At 37.3% G+C, this 21,657-nt stretch overlaps 1 protein-coding gene across 1 annotated transcript; it reads right to left on the reverse strand.

Moving 5' to 3' along the window:
- Positions 1 to 817: 817 nt before the first annotated feature.
- LOC134577434 (galanin peptides-like) lies at positions 818 to 17,526 on the reverse strand. The gene is made up of 6 exons (XM_063436168.1): positions 17,341 to 17,526; positions 15,129 to 15,209; positions 10,520 to 10,574; positions 6,446 to 6,535; positions 2,110 to 2,184; positions 818 to 1,010 (listed from the first exon to the last, which is right to left on the reverse strand). The coding sequence occupies exons 2-6, from the start codon at positions 15,207 to 15,209 to the stop codon at positions 952 to 954; spliced, it is 360 nt and encodes a 119-aa protein (XP_063292238.1). The 5' UTR covers positions 17,341 to 17,526; the 3' UTR covers positions 818 to 951.
- Between the last annotated feature and the right edge of the window lie 4,131 nt (positions 17,527 to 21,657).

The raw sequence follows: 21,657 nt of genomic DNA on the forward strand, positions 1-21,657 counted from the left end.
GGATTATGCTTTCTTAACCATTCAAACACCAAAACATCTGGAAAGACTGGAGAAGAAATTAACTGTACTACAATATTTGTTTTATTAAAATTAAGAAGATGGGAATTAGAAGCCTGTGATCTTTGATTTTTATCATGAAGTGCATAGTAGAAACACCCAAGGCCTATGCTTCAGAGGAAGGTGCCCCTCTTCTCCTACATTGTTTTTTTTCCACCTCAGTTACCCATGTTACTCCCAATTGCATCGGTTCATGGGCCCAAGGCCATAGAGTATGCAGGGTTAAACAATGGAGCAATCTACTTGAAGTCATTATGGGTCTATCTCTTGTAAGATAGTGTTTATGGTGCCAGATTTTCCCTAGCCCTCCTCACCATTGTAAGGTGTCAAAGCATTGTATAATGGTTTTGAAGGCCAGTTTGGGTACATATTCACAATGTTGCTTGGACCTTTCCAATTCCAGTGCATAGTTATATCCTACACTTACACTCTGCATAAAGCATTCACACTAAGCACACAACATTCTCGATGTACAACTACACAGAGCATTCATAGATTACACAAAGAATTCACGCACAATATTGACTTATGACCCAAAGCATTACCTGCCACCAGTAACGTCTTTCTTTTTAGAGGAGGAGACGGCCTGGCTTACATGAGCAGTTTTTTGTACTCCTGAGATAGATTCATCACTGATTTAGTCACTCAGCATCATCCACCTGCACTGTCACTGACACATTTATAAACCTTCAACATTGTCCATTTAATACTGGATTTTGGTGAACACTGTGTAAGAATATATTGAAATTTGCAATAGTCATCAGGAAAAAAATATCTTTTATTTTATTCTTCTTTTGGTTGTCAATTTATCTATATTTTGGAGTTTTTAGGTTGAGGCTGGGGCATGACTATATGCACTCTACGTACAGGCTGGGTCAATGCCGGCATATGTTCCTACGGCTGTGTAGATTCTTCAGAGATGAGGACAGCCAAATGGTCCAGAGCTCCAACTTCTGGAAGGAAAGAAGAAACATGTTATCATAGAGATATAATGCTTTTTATCAAGTATTAAAAAATGTTTTTTAGTATATTACTAAAATTTAACTGTAGGTTCGAAATTTCAAATACAAAAATCCTTTATATGAAATATTTAAGATATTACATTGATAATAAAGTAAAATAAAATGCTCTTATCATTTTCCCAAATCCAATAAGAGACCAGTAAGACAAGACACTGGTATAGATGCAAGTAGGGTTGATATATTTTAAGGAATAATAAGGAGGGAGGACAAAATAAATGTTCACTTTTTACTTAATAGGAAGAAGAAAAGAAATGCGTACAAGTTGTACTACTAGATTATAGTATATTTATAGTGCAAGACAGTGAGGTAGTAAGCTGGGGGCAGCATTGTTCTTGGGCGTAAGACAGTTGTGGGTTTATACCGTTGCTAAACACTGTGTAACCCCCTAAGGCTAAAGTGACCTCGCCACTGTTTTTTCGAGAGGACTACTTGCCAATCTTTTGCCCTGTGACTATGGCCTCTTTACTTTATTTTGGCTGAGGGACCCTTTTTGTGGCTATTGGGACTTTAGACAATGGTTCTTCGAACTCCCGAACAGTCAAAGTGGTGACATTCGAACACGTTGAGGCTGCCATCATTTTCGCATGGACTAAAACCACGAATAGACTTCAGGGGGACTTAGCCGCGAATGCCCTGGATATTTTTCGGCATGAAAACCTTGCGGCTCCTGGTCATTCCTCCAGCGGCACTTAGCCACGAATCTATGGAACTGTTTTGGGCATGAAATCCTGGGTTCGCCTGGGCAAAAATATGACTTCCATAACATTTCTGAACCCCTGATCTGATCTGGGTGATTTTTTGGATATGTTGTTCACCCAGATCAGAACTGCTATTTTTTTATGGGACCAAAGACATAAATTTCTCATACATCATTCAATAAAGATGCAGTCAGTATAATAGCTAGATAAGGATACAATAAATATTCTTCCGCTTGCATGTCATCCAACACAAAGTACATTCGCTCACTTTATTTCCATATACCAAGAAATAGCTTTAAAGTGGCATAGGATGATGAGGTATTGAACCTGACCTTTGAGCCGAATGTAGGAAAGAAACTCTAAGACAGTTTGAATCGTGTTTTCATCCAGAGAATGGAGCTGGGAAACTGAAGAACAACAGAGACACAAAGTGATTAGATTTTTTTTATTTATATCAACAAATACAAATGATAGAAAATATAATTTACTTGAACAGTTCTAATGAGAACAAACTGCATAGTTATTTAGGTAATTATTTAGCTAACGTATTTGTTAACTATACTTTAATTATATGTTCTTTGAACTTAAAGAATGTATTAACTGTATATACTTATACCCAAAGGGCCTTCATTTTTTTGTTTATTACATTTATTTGTGGGACAACATTTTATGCATTCTCATTCACAATACAGATATTAACTATAGATGAAATGCTAAATAAAAATGTAGCCTTGTGCTGCTGTAAAGATAGCTCATTGGATCGAAATCAAGCTGCAATATCTCAGAGTATCAGGTTTGATTCCCAACAAGGTCAATAAAATGTGTACCATGAAGCTAGGTAATAACATCTAGAGCCCAGGGCATATTTGGAAACTAGTGTCGAGCAAAGTATACCTTTCCTGGATACTTTGATAATATTTAACCCCTTAAGGACACATGACGTGTGAGACACGTCATGATTCCCTTTTATTCCTGAAGTTTGGTCCTTAAGGGGTTAAAGGGACACTATAGTCACCTGAACAACTTTAGCTTAATGAAGCAGTTTTGGTGTATAGAACATGCCCCTGCAGCCTCACTGCTCAATCCTCTGCCATTTAGGAGTTAAATCCCTTTGTTTATGAACCCTAGTCACACCTCCCTGCATGTGACTTGCACAGCCTTCCATGAACACTTCCTGTAAAGAGAGCCCTATTTAGGCTTTCTTTATTGCAAGGTCTGTTTAATTAAGATTTTCTTATCCCCTGCTATGTTAATAGCTTGCTAGACCCTGCAAGAGCCTCCTGTATGTGATTAAAGTTCACTTTAGAGATTGAGATACAATTATTTAAGGTAAATTACATCTGTCTGAAAGTGAAAACAGTTTTTTTTTTCATGCAGGCTCTGTCAATCATAGCCAGGGGAGGTGTGGCTAGGGCTGCATAAACAGAAACAAAGTGATTTAACTCCTAAATGACAGTGAATTGAGCAGTGAAATTGCAGGGGAATGATCTATACACTAAAACTGCTTTATTTAGCTAAAGTAATTTAGGTGACTATAGTGTTCCTTTAATTCTGATTGTTTCTATTGAATTATTGTTTCTATTGAATTTGTCATAGATACACTACCCAATTCAAGAGTCTTACGCCATAGATAGGAAAATAAGTATTGCTGGACCTTGTGGATGGGCTTAACGTATAAAGAAAACAGTAATGCTAGCCAAGTTCAGGATAACAGAAAATGGGAGGATAATATAACGAGTCAGGTCAACAAGGTGAAATAACATGCCAAAAGTCAAAACACCGGAATATCAGAGAACACTATGGTGCACTGAAGAAGAAACCAAGAGGAAATCCTGACAGGCCAATGACCATGAGGCTAATGCTTTATTTAAATACTGAGGTGGACTCTAATTGGTTGAAATGGATCTCCTTTGGCTGGAAATGATGCTACACGTCTATTAACATAAATAAAGGGGTGCTGCAAATGTGCAGCATCCCACTCTAAGCCCAGGGCAGCAGAAGTAGCTGCCTCTCAGTTGACACGTTCGGTAAGTCTGAATTTTAGCGCCGTTCAGGAAGACAGGGGCACCAGAGAGGACCAGAAGTCACAGCTTCTCGATCGATACATTTTGTACCCACACCTATGCCAGAGCACCGCGTTAATTGGGTAGGCATCATAACAGTATTGTACTTATATTATATATGTTATATAGTATATAAAAGCATAAAACACCTTTTATAATCTGGCTACCCATGTGCTCTGGATCAGATCAAGTGAGGTTAGAATGTTTTTTTGTAATATGCTAATTAAATATAATTAGATACGGAAGGATTTAGGCGAAAAATATGAACAAAATATAAATGTTTTACAAATATATTTTGTAGCTGAAAAACTCAAAATTCACTTAAGTAATTTTCATCTTGATTAATAGATTTAAGATTTTATTTTATTTATTTATTTAATACTGGTATTTATAAAGTGCCAATATATTCTGAAGCACTGTACAATTGGGAAAAAGACAATACAATAAGAACATACCGATACAACAGGTAGAGGGCCCTGCCTGTTAGCTTACAATCTAAAGGTTAAAATGGGGAGATGAGACAGAAGGTAGCAGAGGAATTTGTGTGTGATGGCAGAGAGAGTTAATAGTATAACTGCAGCAGCTGATAGTATATGAAGGTAATAAGGAGGTGATTGGCTGTGGTTCCAGACAGCTTGAAGAACATGCTATATGGGTAGAAGGAACCAGGAGGGCCACTTGCATGGGTTGAGTCAAGTAAAATGAAATGGTCTTGTTGCAGTGATGGATGTAAGAGTGGGCATAAAGAGTAGAGATACAGAGATTATTTAATGGAATCTATAGCTAGGAGTGGCAAGCAGGGGTGCAGGAGAAATGGTTTAGCAGACTAGCCATTTGTCTCATACAATTACAATATTTGCCAATCAAAATACTATCAGCCAGATTATTAATAACTATATGTAACTACAAGTACAAAATAATGCAGTAGTAAACTAGAGGTACAAATAGTAACATTGTAACAGTAAATTAATAATGTAGTAACTAAGGTGAAGGAAATCCGGTAGAATAACTTCTGATTATTGTCAAAATATACAGACTTTCAGCTGCTTGCAATGAACAAATAAAACAAAAGCAATTGAAATAGCTCAACACAATGACTTGAATGCTTCAAATAGTTTCCCCAAATTCAACTGAAAATGCAACTTATAATGACTTCTCCAGTCTCAAAATTATTCAACCCCCTAGAATAGAATCCCTCACAACTGTACAAATATGCAAAACAGGTATTGTCTTAAGCAACCTGATGCAACAAATCTGGGGCTTTATTAGTTGCACCAGGTGTGCTTGAGCTTGAACACTTGAAATACCTGAACTGGCTAGGGGTTTGTTGAGTGTCACGTTTGATTGCATGTTAGAAATATGGCTAAGTCAAAAGAACGGTCCACAAAGTTAAGAGAAGAGATCATCACCTTTCACAAACAAGGAACAGTATACAAAAAGGTAGCAAAGGACACCATTGGAAGCATAATTCACTAGTTCTAAGTTGAAGTAACAGTGGTTACATGACCTGGACGGGACAGAGGAATTAAGCTATCAGTGGCTGCAACCACATTTCTGAGAAGATCCTTTAATGTCTGCAAAAGACCTGCAGCAAGACTCCGTGGCAACAGGCACTGAGGTTTCAGTGAGCACAGTAAGGCGCATACTAAACGCAGAAGGTTTCCATGCCAGAACACAAGAAAAGATGCTCAAAATCATATAAACAAGCCACAGCTGTTTTGGGATTCTGTTCCCAAAACTGGAACTTTTTGACTTAATGGATCAGAGGTATGTCTGGAGGAAGAAGAATGAAGCATATGCTAAAAAGAACACTCTGCTTACAGTTAAGCATGGTGGATGCTCTGCGGCAGCTTTGCAACATCTGACTCTGTTAACTTGCAGCATGGGAAGGCAAGATGGATTTATTAGTTTTAGGAAATCCTAGGAGAAAACATCATGCCATCTGTGAAGAAGCTGAAGGTTGGGCATCATTGGACCTTGCATCAAGATAATTCCAAGCATATCTCAAATTCCACTAAGGTTTGTTTGCAGACGTCCTAAAAAATTCTACAGTGGCCATCAAAGTCACCTTACTTGAGCCCCAGGGAAAATATCTGGTGGGATTTGAAGAAGGCGGTTGCACACAAACCCAAGAATATTACTGAACTGGAGGGCATTGCTTATGAGCAATGGGCTAAGATTCCTCAGGAACGCTGCCAGAAGCTGGTGTCTGGCTATGCATCTTGTTTGCAGCAGGTCATAACAGCAAAAATGTGCACTAATAAGTACTAAAGATGCTTGCCATGAAGGGTTTGAATAATTTTGAGACTGGATAAGTTATTATAAGTTGTTTTTTCAGTTACATTTGTTGTGTTGAGCTATTTCAATTGCTTTTGTTAGATTTGTTCATTGCAGCTGAAAGTTTGAAAAATGTTATAATAAACCTGATTTTTAATGGGGGTTTAATAATTTTGATTACCAGTGTATGCAAATTATATTATAATTCACAAAATTAGAGTATTAATTTATTAATTACACATAAAGACGCTCTGTTTTCCTCCTTAATTCAGAATTGGCACTGACAAGAATTCATTAAACAGAGATCTCTTCTCTTACTGGTTCTTACCATATGCATCTCGTCCCGATTTATACATATCTTCAACTATCTCACGTTTTCCAGGCAGGCCTCCTTTATCAGCCAGAGTTCGGTGAGCATCTGGCCAAGAAAAAATAAATAAAACAGTACTCGTTAACATATGCTCTATAACATTTCTTTCTTACTTTTCTTAGACATTTTAACAACAATTCTGATCACTTTAGACAAAATTATTACCAACAAAGTTCTGAAATATTTAAAAGACAAGTTTAACAACCAAGAAGTGTATCCTTGCCTTAATAAATGGGTTTTGAATGACAAGACTGAACAGGAAACACTAGAAATGGTTTGTTTTGGTGAGTTTGTGATAATATTTTATATGAGATGATTTAAAGGGATACTATAGGCATCAAAATAACTTTTTTCATTTGTGAGTTAAATCACATTTGTTTCTGTCCGTGCAGCCATAGTCACACCTTCCTTGACTGTAACTGACAGCCAGCATGAAAAAAAATGCACTTCAATCAGATGTTATCTTGCTTTAGATGTTTTTTATAGGTAGGTAGATAGATAGATAGATAGATAGATAGATAGAGGATAGATAGATAGAGATAGATAGATAGATAGATAGATAGATAGATAGATTAGAGGATAGATAGAGATAGATAGATAGATAGATAGATAGATAGATAGGTAGATATTTAGATAGATAGATAGATAGATAGATGCTATATTGCCTCTATTTAGTCTGCTGCTCCACTGTTGTATATAGCCATAGGATTACTAAACATTTTTTCACTGTTTAGTGAACTTTTCCCTACTCTCTCTATATATATTTCTCACTAGCATTTGGTCTTTCCAGCAACTTATAGACTGAAGATCAACTACATACTTTTCCACCGCCACTTTAGACCATTTGATGGAGACAAAGTGTGAAGTGGCTTCATAATGTCATTGTATTTCAACTTTTTTATTTTTTGCTACTCAGCGATAGACCACATTGTACCTTGTTGTATATGAATAAAATAAAGTTATTGTTTTTTTAATACATGTGGTAGTATTTTGAGCGGTGGAGCATTAGACTTCTTACACATTAGAACTACTCGTAAGGAAGCTTCCTAGCTGTTAAGTATTTTTCTGTTCTATTTATACATATATATCAGCACTGGGGCTACTCTCCCTCCTTGTCTACTATATCACATTTTTAGGGTCCAAGCCCGTAGGTGGAGCTGATACCACTAAACTGAGTTCTGTCTCTAACCCAACAGGTTTGGTTTTGCTTTTCTCCGTTCCTCTCGCCCCACCACTTGCCCACTTGATCCTGTCCCATCTCACCTTATCAGATCTCTCTCCCCTTGTCTTGTGCCTATCCTAACACACATCTTTAACTGCTCTCTCTCTTCTGGCACTGTTCCTGCTGACCTTAAACATGCCACTGTAATACCTATCCTGAAAAAAACATCTCTTGACCCGTCCTCCCCCTCTAACTATCGTCCCATATCCCTGCTCCCTTACTCATCAAAGCTTTTGGAAAGACTTGTCTTTACCCGTGTGTCTCACTTCCTTAATTCCAACTCTCTCCTTGACCCTCTTCAGTCTGGCTTCTGCCCTCTCCACTCTACTGAGACCGCTCTTATCAAAGTGACTAATGACCTAATCTCTGCTAAATCCAAAGGTCACTACTCCATATTAATTCTCCTTGACCTCTCTGCTGCCTTTGACACAGTTGATCATGCTCTCCTCCTTCAAACTCTTCAATCACTCGGTCTCTGTGACTCTGTCCTCTCTTGGTTTTCCTCCTATCTCTCCCAACGCTCATTTAGTGTCTCCTTTTCCAAGGATACCTCCTCCCCTCGCCCTGTCTCGGATGGAGTTCCCCAAGGCTCTGTCCTTGGTCCCCTTCTATTTTCTCTTTATACTGCCTCTCTTGGAAAACGTATTGCCTCTTTTGGATTCAACTACCACCTGTACGCTGATGACACTCAGATATACCTCTCCTCACCGGACCTCTCCCCGGCCGTCCTGCAACGTGTCACTGCTTGCCTCTCTTCCATCTCTGACTGGATGTCGTCACGCTTTCTCAAACTTAACCTCTCTAAAACTGAACTCCTTGTCTTTCCTCCTCCTAATACTGATCCTCCTCTCTCACTCTCCCTTCAAGTCAGTGATATCCACATAAGTCCATCCCTACAAGCGCGCTGTCTTGGCGTCATACTTGACTCTGGTCTCACCTTTGAGTCTCACATCCAGTTTGTTGCCAAGTCCTGTAGGTTCCAACTCAAAAACATAGCCCGCATCCGCCCCTTTCTTACGCAAGATGCTACCAAGGAGTTTGTCCATGCTCTAGTAATTTCCCGCATGGATTACTGTAACTCTCTCCTGATTGGTCTCCCCAAAAGCCGTACTGCCCCGCTACAGTCTGTAATGAAGTGGGACTATATTCTATATTTTATATTTATATATCTATATTTTAATATTCATTGTCTAGTCTGTTTACATTAAAGTATACTTTCAAGTTACTTTTTTATTATCTTCATTTCCTGGTATCCTGTATATCCTTGGTGGGGATCATACCACCCAAGCTGTTTACACTAGAGCAGGTCACATGCTCTAGAAAGTGTAAGTACATTACTTTTTACTATTTTATTCTACCACCTGGACTTACTTCACCATATTGCTGCTATTTTTTCTTTTTATACCAACTACACATTTGGCACCTTTGAATACATCTGCGGCAACCACCACGAATCCAAGCGCCTTTACAGTAGAGCTCTGTTATAGCTCTACATCATGTGAGTGGACTGCACTTAGTTTCCTATCATTTATTTCTATAACTATATTTGCTGTATTGCGCTATTATTTTTTATTTGTATTTTCCTTTGAGGTCACGACTAATTGGAATATCCAAGAACATATGTATGTATCTTTGTATATTTTATTTTTAATACTATAAGCGCGGTATACGCCCTCTCTTTTTCTACTATTTCACTCACAAGGTTGGGGAATCCTTGTCCTGTATACTGCTGCCTGGTTACTATAGTGAGCGCCTATTACTCCTCTTTTTTTGAGTCTGTAATGAATGCTGCAGCTAGACTGATTTTCCTATCCAGTCGGTCCTCTCACACCTCGCCCCTCTGCCAGTCCTTACATTGGCTCCCTGTATCCTATCGGAGTCAATTCAAAGTGTTAACCCATACATTTAAAGCACTGAACAATTCCAGCCCCTCTTATATCTCTTCACTGATCCAGAGGTATGCCCCTCCTCGTACCCTCCGCTCTGCCCGCGACCACCTCCTGACCGCTGCTCACACCCGTACGGCCAACTCGCGCTTGCAGGACCTCTCACGGGCGGCTCCTCTCCTTTGGAATAACTTGCCTACTGCCATCAGACTCTCCCCTAGTCTTCAATCATTTAAGAAGGGCCTTAAAACCCATCTCTTCAGGAAAGCGTATGGCCTCCCAGAGTAATCTCTCCCTTACATACCTGTCTCTTGCTCTCTCCTATGGGATAGTGCTTTGCTCTCTTCTCCAGCTCTGCTTCACTCCTACCTGATATTTCCTATCCTAATGTTTCTAATACCCCACCTCCTATAGACTGTAAGCTCATTTGAGCAGGGTTCTCTTCAACCTATTGTTCCTGTAAGTTTTCTTGTAATTGTCTTATTTATTGTTACATCCCCCCTCTCAAAATATTGTAAAGCGCTACGGAATCTGTTGGCGCTATATAAATGGCAATAATAATAATAATAATATCTTCTTATGCATTGCGTGCAATGGTCTATGTAGGAAACCACAGGTTCAAAGACCATAGTGTTGGACTCTCTCATGTGTGAAAGTACAGTAGTGGCACGATCTCCTAAAGGATGAAGTGCCAGGAACTCTAAAAAGGACATGATGGTACCTATAAAGGAGCTGTAGGTTAATATATTTACCCTTAGCTTCACCACCTAACACCACCATTAAGATCTCTGAAAGTGAAAAATCCATGTGAGAATGTATATAAACCAGTTTCCCCAGCTATCCGAAGGTCGGCAGTCTGACGGAACTGAAAATTCAAGCAGACTTAATAATAACAACTAAATAGTAAACTAAGCCAATACTCACGTGGGCCAAGTAGGTAACCGGCACTGTTTAAAGTCCATCCTCTCTTATCTTTAGGCTAAAAGTTATTGGAACAAAAGAAGAAAGATCAAAAGAGAAGACTAAAAGCGTGCAGTAATATATTTGCACTATAAACTACAAAACAGAGATAGTCCCGGAGCTTTGTGAAAAGTGGAATTTGTCAACCCAGAATGAATCTTTGTATATTAAAATTTTATGTCCTACTCATTTAGTGACTATAAAGATGTATGAATTGAGGTTACTTTATCTATCATTACAGGAAACCATTAGAGAAGACAGTGTAAAATTGCATATAAGGCACTAAGAGATGTTATAGCTATCACCTTGGCTTCCAAAAAAAGATGAATGTATGGGCTTGTGTCTGTTAGCAATCCTGTCATTGCTGTAAAATCCAAGAAAAATCCCAGTGGTATATCTGATAGGGACACAGTCACAAATAAAAGTGGATATTTAAAATTATCCAATTAATATCACTTTACCAGAACTGAATGTGCTGTACGATTGCACTCAAAGTATATAACTTGACAAGCACAAGGCTATTCACTGTCAAGAATGTAAGGCTAAAGTAGCTATACAAAAAAAAAATTGAGAATTTTACCAATTCATCTATTTTGGCCTACAATATGAAAGTCCCTTTGAATGTCTGGCTATTCACACGTTAGTGGAAAACACTGCAGCGTACATATACTAAACACCAAATTTTGGTGAATTGACAACTAAGCTGCAATATTTATTTGAACATGCTTAGATCTGAGAATTTGCAATGAATCAGCACTTGCCTCAACCTCGCAATTCATTATTCAATTTGCAATTCAGTGATTAGTGAAATAACTCTATTGTGTAAAGTGAACTTTGATACCGCTGTCTCCCCGTGTCAGAATATTCCTTTTTTGCTGTGTTTTCTAATCCTTGACCTATCAGCTCTGTGTAATCTTTTTGTAACACTGAGTTTATGTTTAAACAGAACGTAACAGATATACATTTGTATTCGAATAGGTAATAATACAAATCAGTCCCAAATACATGTTTATTACTTAACATAGATAAGATAAAAGTAGAGCATTTGTGTGGAAAACTGGCCTTTTTCACTAAAAAGATCGTTCTACGTTCCCGAATAAAATTTATTCTCTTTTCTATATGTAGTCGATATATATATATATATATATATAGATATATATATATATATATATATATATATATATGTTTTATTATCAGTTATTTTTTGCAAAGCCTGTACCATAAACTAAATGAGATTACAAGCAAGGGCAGAATTCACATAATAGTCAATGTTTACTTCCAGCCTTATTTACTAAAATGGGATCTGTCATAAATTCAAAGTGAATTTTAAATGTTGGGTAAATTCATTTGAATTCTCCATGCAGCTATGCTAGTATGCTAGCTATGATAGTTCGTCAATTTTATTTTAATATCTGAAATCTACTTTTAATTCCATTTTAATTTTTGACAATTGTCATTTTAGTAAGTAACCGGTCTGATTGTTGATTACCAAGTTTCCCATAGACATCAGTGGAGGAATTGCTTTTCAGTAAGCAGAGTAAAACCTAACTCCAGTACACAATGGTTTTTTTTTTTTGGTTTTTTTATTTCTTTATTTTTCACTTGACAGAGCTTAGGTGAACACAGTTGCATTACGGCTTTCACCGACATAGATAAAACACAGTTGCAATATGGCTTTTGCCAACATGAAGTACACAATGGTTTTTATACAAAATACAAACGCAACGTTAAAGGATCACTATAGGGTCAGGAAAACAAACATGTATTCCTGACCCTATAGTGCTAAACCCACAATTCTGGTGGCTTGCAGTGTCCCCCCCTCCCCCCCCCCCCCCCTTTGCCCCTCTCTAAAAGTTTAAAATTCACTTTTTTCCAGCACCTCATGGGTCTGCCTGCGCTGGCTCCGCCCCCTTTGTGACATCATCAAAATGGCTGATTTTCAGCCAATCTAATGCTTTCCCATGGGGGTGGGGCCAAATGTCATTTTGGCCAATCAGGACCTCCTCATAGAGATGCATTGAATCATTGAAATGCATTTCTATGAGGAAAATTCAGCGTCTCTATGCAGAGCGTGGGAACGCTGAACAGAAGGGCTGCTTACTGTGCAGCCCTGAACCAAGAAGCCCCTCCATTTGCCATCTAAGGAGTGGCCACTTGGAGGTGTCCCAAGGGGCAATGTAAACACTGCCTTTTCTATGAAAAGGCAGTGTTTACATGAAAATGCCTGAAGGCAATGATTATACTCACCAGAACAACTACATGTAGCTGAAGTTGTCCTGGTGACTAAAGTGCCTCTTTAAGAAAATGTAAAATGCCAAAATATATTGGGACTTTCCTTAAAGAAAGATGAGCATCTGAAATAATACTTCATTTCCCCATGCATAACCTTGTATTTTTAAAGTACTCAGAGTACCACATGAGTTCTGAAAATCTTTCAACCTTATTACAATTAAATAAAAGCATATTATATTAGAAGAACATAGAACAAATTAATTCTAGGAGAACTTGAGATCTATGCACCATTTACTGTGGAGCAGAGGTAACCAGATATACATCTGTACTTGGTGTGATATGCAGTGTTCCCTGTAAGACAGTGGTTCAGAGAGAGATATTTCTGATAACAGTGCCATGCAATGTGCTCAGGATTGAAGCCACTAGAGAGAACATTGGAGTGCTTGGTTGATAGATTGAGTCTTTCCTTCATTGTTCCAGTAATCTACCTCTCAAAAATACTTAGAGGGAGCACTGATTTTCAGCGGCCTCATTACTTTTTGTATAATATATCATTAAAGATCTACTAAAATGTGGCCCCCAACTGATCATGTAAGTATATTAATTGTTCTTGTGTCTATAATAAACATATGAAATAAAAAGATAAATACAAGGTGTAATAAATAGCGAATAATAATAATAATAAATATATGTCAAATTGTTTATAAACCTGTGCAGCTCCTTTCCTTGCTTTCCTAAATGGACACTCTAAGCACCAGAACCACTGCAGTTTAATGTAGTTTTTCTGGTGTAAAGAGACTGCCCTTGCCGCCCCTGATTTGTAAAATCTGCCTTTTCTGTGAAAAAGAAATTTAGGGGCATTTGACCTTAAAGGGACACCATAGGCACCAGAACACTTTATCTCATTGAAGTGATCTGGGTGCCTCGTAGCTGAAAATATTGCAGTTTTAAAGGAAACTGCAATGTTTTCATTGCAGTATTAAGACTGCCTCTAGTGGCTGTCTATCAGACAGCCACCAGAGTCGCTTCCTGCTGTTTCACAGAGTTTAAATCCATGAAGCGACGCTTGATAACATCCAGCATCTTCTAACTCCCCATAGGAAAGCAATAATTCAATGACTTGCAATGGAGAAGGACTAAGATGCACACAGCTCTCGCCATGCATGCGCATTAGGTTCCCCTTCGCAAGGAGGAAATGGAGACGAAGCCAGCACCAAGGCACTGGATTAAGGTGAGTGCTTAAAGGATTATTTAAATAAATAAAACCTAGAAAGTTCACTCTTATGGAAAGTGACCACTAGGTCTGGATCCCAGTCCACTCTAAATAAGGTCTTAAGAAAAATTAACAAAAAACCTTATTAATAACTGTTAAAAAAAATACTGAGGCAAGTATGTAAATGTACCCTAATGAAAAAAAAGACATAAATTGAGAGAAATACTCAATGGCTACAGTTTGGTGGTTCACAGTACCACACTAATTCAAAAGGATACAAAATGCAGCAATAAAAAAAATAATAGCAAGTTAGCAACCTAAATCTATCTAGATACTATCATCGCTAATGGAAATAAATGAAAAACTGGCTTAAACAAAGCCTAGTATAGTGACAATAGTCCAGTAGCAAAAACTGAAAAGACGGTAGAGATATACTAAACAGTTTTATTTATTTAAATTTGCATTTTCTTTGGTTAATCCCTATTTTCCCGGTCTAGGTGACCTCCTTTTGGTTTGGGGACAGGACGTGGAAGCTTTGTTAAGCCCCTATCCTAGACCTTTACCCTCTTGCTTCTCATTGAGTGTTTAAAGGGTTATTTAAACCTTTGAGTGCTGTGAGAGAGGTGGGGTGTACAGGCAGAGAGTGGGCAGTGGGACACTATAGTGTTAGCAATACAACTTTGTGTTCCTAACACTATAGTGTACTTTTAAGGACACTTTTAGTGACTGTCACTCAGACCGCAACTAGAGGTGCTTTCTTTGTAGGACCTACTTCTAGCATCCTTACACTTTTCATTAAGATGCCGAATGCTCCCCATGGAGATGCATTGGTATAATGTGTGTCTATGGGGAGATGCTGTACATGTGTAGAAGGCCCCCCAATGCTTCTCAGCAACGGACAGAGCAGCAGTCATGAAAAAAAACAGCATGACATTTAATTGAAGGTAAGCAAAACTAATTTATGTTATGGTTCCAAAGTGGCCCTTTAATCTAAAAGTGCAGGAGACAACTCTAGAGGTAGATATACAAGTGTATTTCTGTTTTAAGGATTACTAAATAATCTACGTTGATAACCATGTGTCTGTTTTAGAACAGATTATACAAATAGGTATATTTTTATTTTCTTACCATTAAAGTGTAGCCAAAACATTCGGTCACCAAACCACAGACAATAAGAGAGACGCAGAGCAAGACCCAAGAATTCCTCATCTAGAGAAAATAATTTTATTCAGAATATGGTACGGTTATAATACAGTTAAAATGTGCCTTACACCAAAGATCAGAATGTTTAAAGTACACCTTTTGTAAAAGCTTTAAAGAGGTAGGGTGCCCCTAATTTTTTAAGGGTCTCTAAGATATAGATATCTTTCTCCAAAACAACCAATGTATACTTTATACATGATGATATAAAGAATACAATATACATAATTATGTATTTCTGTATGTTTGAGAATCATATTTAAATTCTATTAAAATAATAAAGTTTCTTTGTTAAAATATTCAACATCATGACACCTATAATGCTTTATAACCTTCAATGCTTTCTCAGTAAATAATCATTTTGAGAGATTTAATTAATGCATGCTCTGGAATTTACACCATTGATTAAACCATTAGAAATCACTTATAACTTGTGTTAACCTTTATTTCATGAGATCCTCTGTTTTCTATTAAATTTCTATTAAAGATTTAGCAAATTACATGACAATCCAGTTCAATCAAGGCAAAGCCAGAGCAGAGATAATAAAAAATAGAAGCATTGTTTAATTTCTCATTTTTTTCTGTATGTTTTTTTCTATGCTGAGTGCCACCTTCAAAAGGACAAAGTTTAGAAAAATGGCTGACAAGGAGTTAAGATGGAGGCACCCAATGACAGGATAAAGAAGTGTTAACTTACATTTCCTTTTATTTTTCACAACTTATAAATATATATTTGTTATATATATGGAGAAGTAAACATAATATTAAAAGCATTTAAAAATGCCACTTTATTATATATTTGCATCTTAAAAATATTCTTTTAAGTTGTGGAATGTTTTTTGATCAGTTTGTTAGGATAATTATTATGTATTTTGATGATTTTTTTTATTCTATGTATGGTTTGAAAATGTGAATCAATGATGCACATGCCCTTTGTAATATTATTTCTATATATTTATATATATATATATATATATATATATATATATATATATATATATATATATATATATATATATATATATATATATATATATATATATATATATATAATATTATAACAGGTTCTCCGGTAACTGCAACATAGAGGTGTAAGAATAACTATTTATGGGAAAAAATTATTTAGTTGCAATGTGTACATGGATAGACATTGTAGCTGTTATTGAAAATATTACTATCCTCAGCAAGCCATGGGCTGAATATGCTCTAATAGTAGTTGACTGGAGTATAGGGAGTTAACACAACGTTGTCTTTAGTTAACCAGTAAATAATTTATAAAAACATACAATGTATATACTGTTAAACAAGGAGTTAATTCAAAATATTTTATTTAACTCCTCCTAGGGATTGTGTATCATGATCTCTTGTGAAAGTTAGACTGGTAGAAAGTAGATTTAGTCTAAGGCAAAAGGAAATAGTTAATTACAGTAAGAACAATAAGGATGTGGAGTACTTGCCTAAAAAGGAGGTTTTATCAAAGTATGTACAGATTTTTAAACAACAATGTATTCTTGCAAAAAATTAATATTTAGGGATATAATATGCAAAATTGGAAATCACTTCCAATTGATTTTTTTACCTTCTTTTGGATCAACAGCAGAAATTGATGTGAAATAGGCTGAAGTCTTTATTTCAGCCTATGTAACAATGCAAATATGTAACTAAATAATTATCTGTAAAAACATAAATTTTTTGGCTCTATGACCAGAGCCAGCTCATTAATGTCATCAATATCTTTAGAAAACACAATAATTTTACAGTACCAAAACAGGATTTTTGAAAAAAAAAAACCTTGAAATAAATAGTCCTAAGTCGCAAAGTCCATTCTAAAATTATTATAAATGTTGCTTGAGAAATAAGATGCTTTTATACAATAATTGAATGTATGTTCCTTATACACATTCCGGTGCCTACTACTAGAATCTTACACACTGATGTTAAATATCAACACACAAACATAACTGGACAAACACACATTTGTTTCTGCTAGAATTTGAAATGGTATTAGCAATGAACTTGGATCTTAATACCAAACTTCGACATTACATATACAAATAAAACAGAATTCTTTTTTTTTTCACAAACAAAAACAGAAAAATTGCAATCGAAACAATCAAAAATGTAATCAAGTCAAACTTACCTTTATTTTATGTTGCTTTGTTTTGTTGTTGAAAAAAAAAGAGGTTTTCTGAAAATGTATTTTAGTGTAGTTTCTAGATTTCTTTTTTTTCTAATATATACTATTGTTCAGTGACTCTTATTTGAATGTCATATGTGATGGCTTGGATTCAGGATAGAATCTTGCAGTCTTCGGTGTTACTCTGCCATCAAGTCACTGATGTGAGGCTCGATTAACTTGGCAGATATTTATGCAGAGAGTGAAGATGCTCAACTCCGTAAGCTTTATCATTATCAAGAAGGAGGGTAGGAGGGAAAGTATGGGATAAAAGGCAAATACGTTAAAAGGTTTATGATTAGGTAAATGCTATTATTTGGCATCTCAACAAGAAAATGAGTTTGATAGCCATAATTACCTGTAATTGACTTTCCCATTATGTCATTGCTGGGTGTAAGTAGATTATATTTTATTTAGTATTAGTTGTATGGCCTTTTTTAAATGCCTATTCACCCTACACAAAGCCCTTTTTGTCTAATTTGCATTAGTTTTAACTGACTTTATACAATCAATCCAAAGTCCACTTATCATGACTAAAAGCTTTATGAGTATGGGACCTCGCATGTACTAGACTAACAATAGACTCATATCGACATACTTATTGAATTTACTGTACTCCCCCTAAACAATAATGTCAACATTGAAGCACTGAGCACACCTGTTGAAGCTATATATTAACTTCGACACTACCAAGTTGTGTATATCTAAAAGAATGTCATCAAATAAAATTGAAATATGGAATGTACAGCTGATAAATGTAGGTTAAAAAAGTAATTTTATATATAGATTGTTCAGGAATACCTAAAGAATGATACATGTTCCTATCGAGCAGGTGTAGACAACCTTAGGCGCTCCAGGTATTGTGGACTACATCTCCCCTGATGATTTGCAAGAATTATTGCTGCAAGAGCATTATGGGATACGTAGTCAATAATATTCGGAGTGCCGAAAATTTCCTACCTCTGTTAGATCCTAGGTAACGTTGTGATTTTATTTCCTACGAGGAAGAAATGAGTATAAGCTATAAACTGTCACTAAAGTTCCCATAGTCACATAGTAAAGTAGGATGAAAAACAACAAAATCATATTTTCAAACCAAGTCTGACGCAATTTCTCTTTGGATCAGCACAAAATAAAATTACATTAAAATAAGTCTAAATAAAATTATATATTTTGTTAAATTTCAATGGTCCAACTGATAAAGTGTTCTTTAACCAGTAACTTTCTCTTGTCTTATATCAAATGTTTCCTTTGCCTATTTAAGTTTGTCTTCTTGGTTAAACGTGAACATTTTTAACCCCTTAAGGACAGACGACGGATATATTCCGTCATGATTCCCTTTTATTCCAGAAGTTGTGTCTTAAGGGGTTAATTGTACATAAACTTGAAAGTGGTAAACAAAGTAAACAAAGTAACTCCACATCCCAATATAAAACGTTTCATTCCTTCCTTGTCCTATAGAATTTATCCTGAAAGCAAGATCAACAGATGAGAAAGAAAACACAGATCAAAGCGACTTCTAACACAAACAGAGTGGGTTACAATACAGAAAAAAATAAAACTATTGGATAATTTATTCACTACAGTTCTTTAATAAAATCCAGAATTTCTATACACTCTACGATTTAATGACAAGATACAGAGCCTCATAATGTGCATATTTACTAACACATTAGAATATGACCCAGGACATACTTGATACATAGAGAAATCTCAAAGTATCTTTCCTGGTAAAATATTTTATAAATAAATAAATAAATAAATATTAAATTATTGGCATTTATATAGTGCCAACAGATTCCACAGATTCCACATGCTAAAATGGCTGAAAAGTGGAGGCAGTGTTATGCTCTAGGCAATGATTTCCCCAGCCAAGCCTACTTGCATTGGATTCGATTATGAGATACGGAGCAGTACCGAAGATAGTGCAACCATTTGATGCCTCTATATCTTACAGCCACAAAGAGAGCTCCTCCCAGGCATCACAATCAAAAGGAATTACAGCTGAATAAAAGAGGCCCAAGTGCAAGTGGTGAGTTTTGAGGCATTGGAGGGTGCGGTAGTGGAGAGGCCCTGGGAAGATGGCTTTGATTGAGAAAATGAGGAGGACAATTATTTTGACCAAGTGATGAGTGGTGAGTTGAGACAACAAACTGCTAATTTTTTGTTTGATGATCTTGATCTTGGAGTCTGGTAGGTGGAGGGAGCCCTCAAAGGAATTTATGTTAAAGCCTAACAATTCAATGTACTGTGAAGGGGCAAGGATGGATTTTTCCCAATTGATCACAAATCCCGAGTTCTAAAGTAATGGTTTTGTACAAGTAAAAAGTCAACAGAGGATGTCGACATTTTGGGATAGAAGGAGTAGATGATCAAGCAGACCCCTCTGCTGTGAAGGAGTGTGACCACTGGTCTCAGCAGTTTGATGAAACACTAAGGGGCTTCTTGTCGACTAAGAAGAAGTTGCTCACAAATCTGGGTGTCCCTGGAGGGTTTGTACAACGGCACCTTTTTCCTGCAAGGCAAGTATTTAATCCGAAACCAACTATTTGTCATGGTCTGAGAAAACAATCTTGCGCAGAAGAACTGTCTGGACTGGGTTCGCAATGAAATTGATCTGATAACTCATGACAGTTTGCAGGATCCAAGCATCCTAAGTCACGCATTACCACTCCCTGTAAATAGGCATAGCCTGCCACTTGCCTTTGTTTAAGAAAGAAAGGTGATAAATTGTGCTTCCATATGGCTGTCTGCCATGCTAAGCTCCTCTGGACCCACGAGCATGTCAAGGACCACACACACAGGGAAGAAAAAGGGTGCTGGTCTGGTGTCTAGCATGACAGGTCTAGTGGTAGTGGGACCTTGATTTTCCTTAAATGAACCCTTGTAGGAGAGGCCGGCCAAAGGGTACTGTGTTTTGCCAGCCCCACCAAAAAACTTGGAGGAGAAAACGTTTGCATGTAAGCCTGTGCTTTGCCCAAGGCTGTGAAAGTGCTAATGTATGTGCCAAGCTCCTTAGTGAAGCTGTCTCTGAAAAGGAGACATTTTGCCTATGGCCCATTTTCAGTAGTAGCAAAATTTACAAATTTCAACTCTATCTTGAGCGTAACTGACTTGAATTGTTTGTTGCCAAAGCTGTGTTGGAGTTAACATATCATGAAAATGGATCTTATCATGAAAATGGATCTTTGGATCAAACTTTGAATAGCATGAAGGTCTACTGGGTTCTTTATGCCAAGGCCATCCCCATTATGTCAAATATCTTGGTATTGGGACCAAGAATATCAAGGGCCTTGCCTTGGCACTTATGGAGGTAAAAATCTAATCCCTTCTTGGTCTTCCACCCTGACTTACCCAAAAATCTAGCAATATTTGGATCAAAGTGTGGGGTGACGCATACAGAAACTGGGACATTGGGATGTGGGCATTCTTCCCTCAGTTTATTTCTGGTAGCCTTGTAAAGACTCTTTAACCCGTTAAGGACCAAACTTCTGGAATAAAAGGGAATCATGACATGGAACACATGTCATGTGTCCTTAAGGGGTTAAAGGACCACTATAGGCACCCAGACCACTTCAGCTAAATGAGGGGGTCTGGGTGCCAGGTCCATCTAGGTTTCAGTGAAACTGCTATGTTTACACTAGGGTTAATCCAGCCTCTAGTGGCTGTCTCAATTACAGCCGCTAGAGGCGCACCCGCGCTTCTCACTGTGATTTTCACAGTGAGAAGACGCCAGCATCCATAGTAAAGCATTGAGAAATGCTTTCCTATGGACTAACTGAATGCGAGCGCGGCATGCACATTCAGCTGATGACGTAGGAAGAGGAAGGAGAGTCCCTAGCGCTGAGGGAGCCCAGCGCTAGAGAAAGGTAAGAATTTAACCCCTTCCTCCCCCTTCAGCCTGGCGGGAGGTGGACCCAGAGGGTGGGGGGGAACCCAAAGACCCTATAGAGCCATTAAAACGAGTTTGTTTTCCTGGCACTATAGTGGTCCTCTAAGGCTTGATACTTAGCCACATGATCATGGGGGTACTTGTCAGGGGAGTGGATGTTGCGAGTTCTCCGGGTTGAATATTGGTTCACCCTCTGGATTCAGGAAGACAGAATCATCAGATTTGGACACTTCGCTAGAGGGCTTCATGACCAGGTGGTCATTAGAAGATCTGCAACAGAATAGGGAGCTTAAGCATCAGAATAAACATTGTTAGACACCTCCTCCGAACACAACTCAGAGTCTGAACTTTCTGGGAGAGCCTTAGCCTCTCTTCCATTTTCTGACCGA

The sequence above is a fragment of the Pelobates fuscus genome, chromosome 11 (genome assembly GCF_036172605.1).
Source record: "Pelobates fuscus isolate aPelFus1 chromosome 11, aPelFus1.pri, whole genome shotgun sequence".
In the NCBI taxonomy this organism is placed as follows: domain Eukaryota; kingdom Metazoa; phylum Chordata; class Amphibia; order Anura; family Pelobatidae; genus Pelobates; species Pelobates fuscus.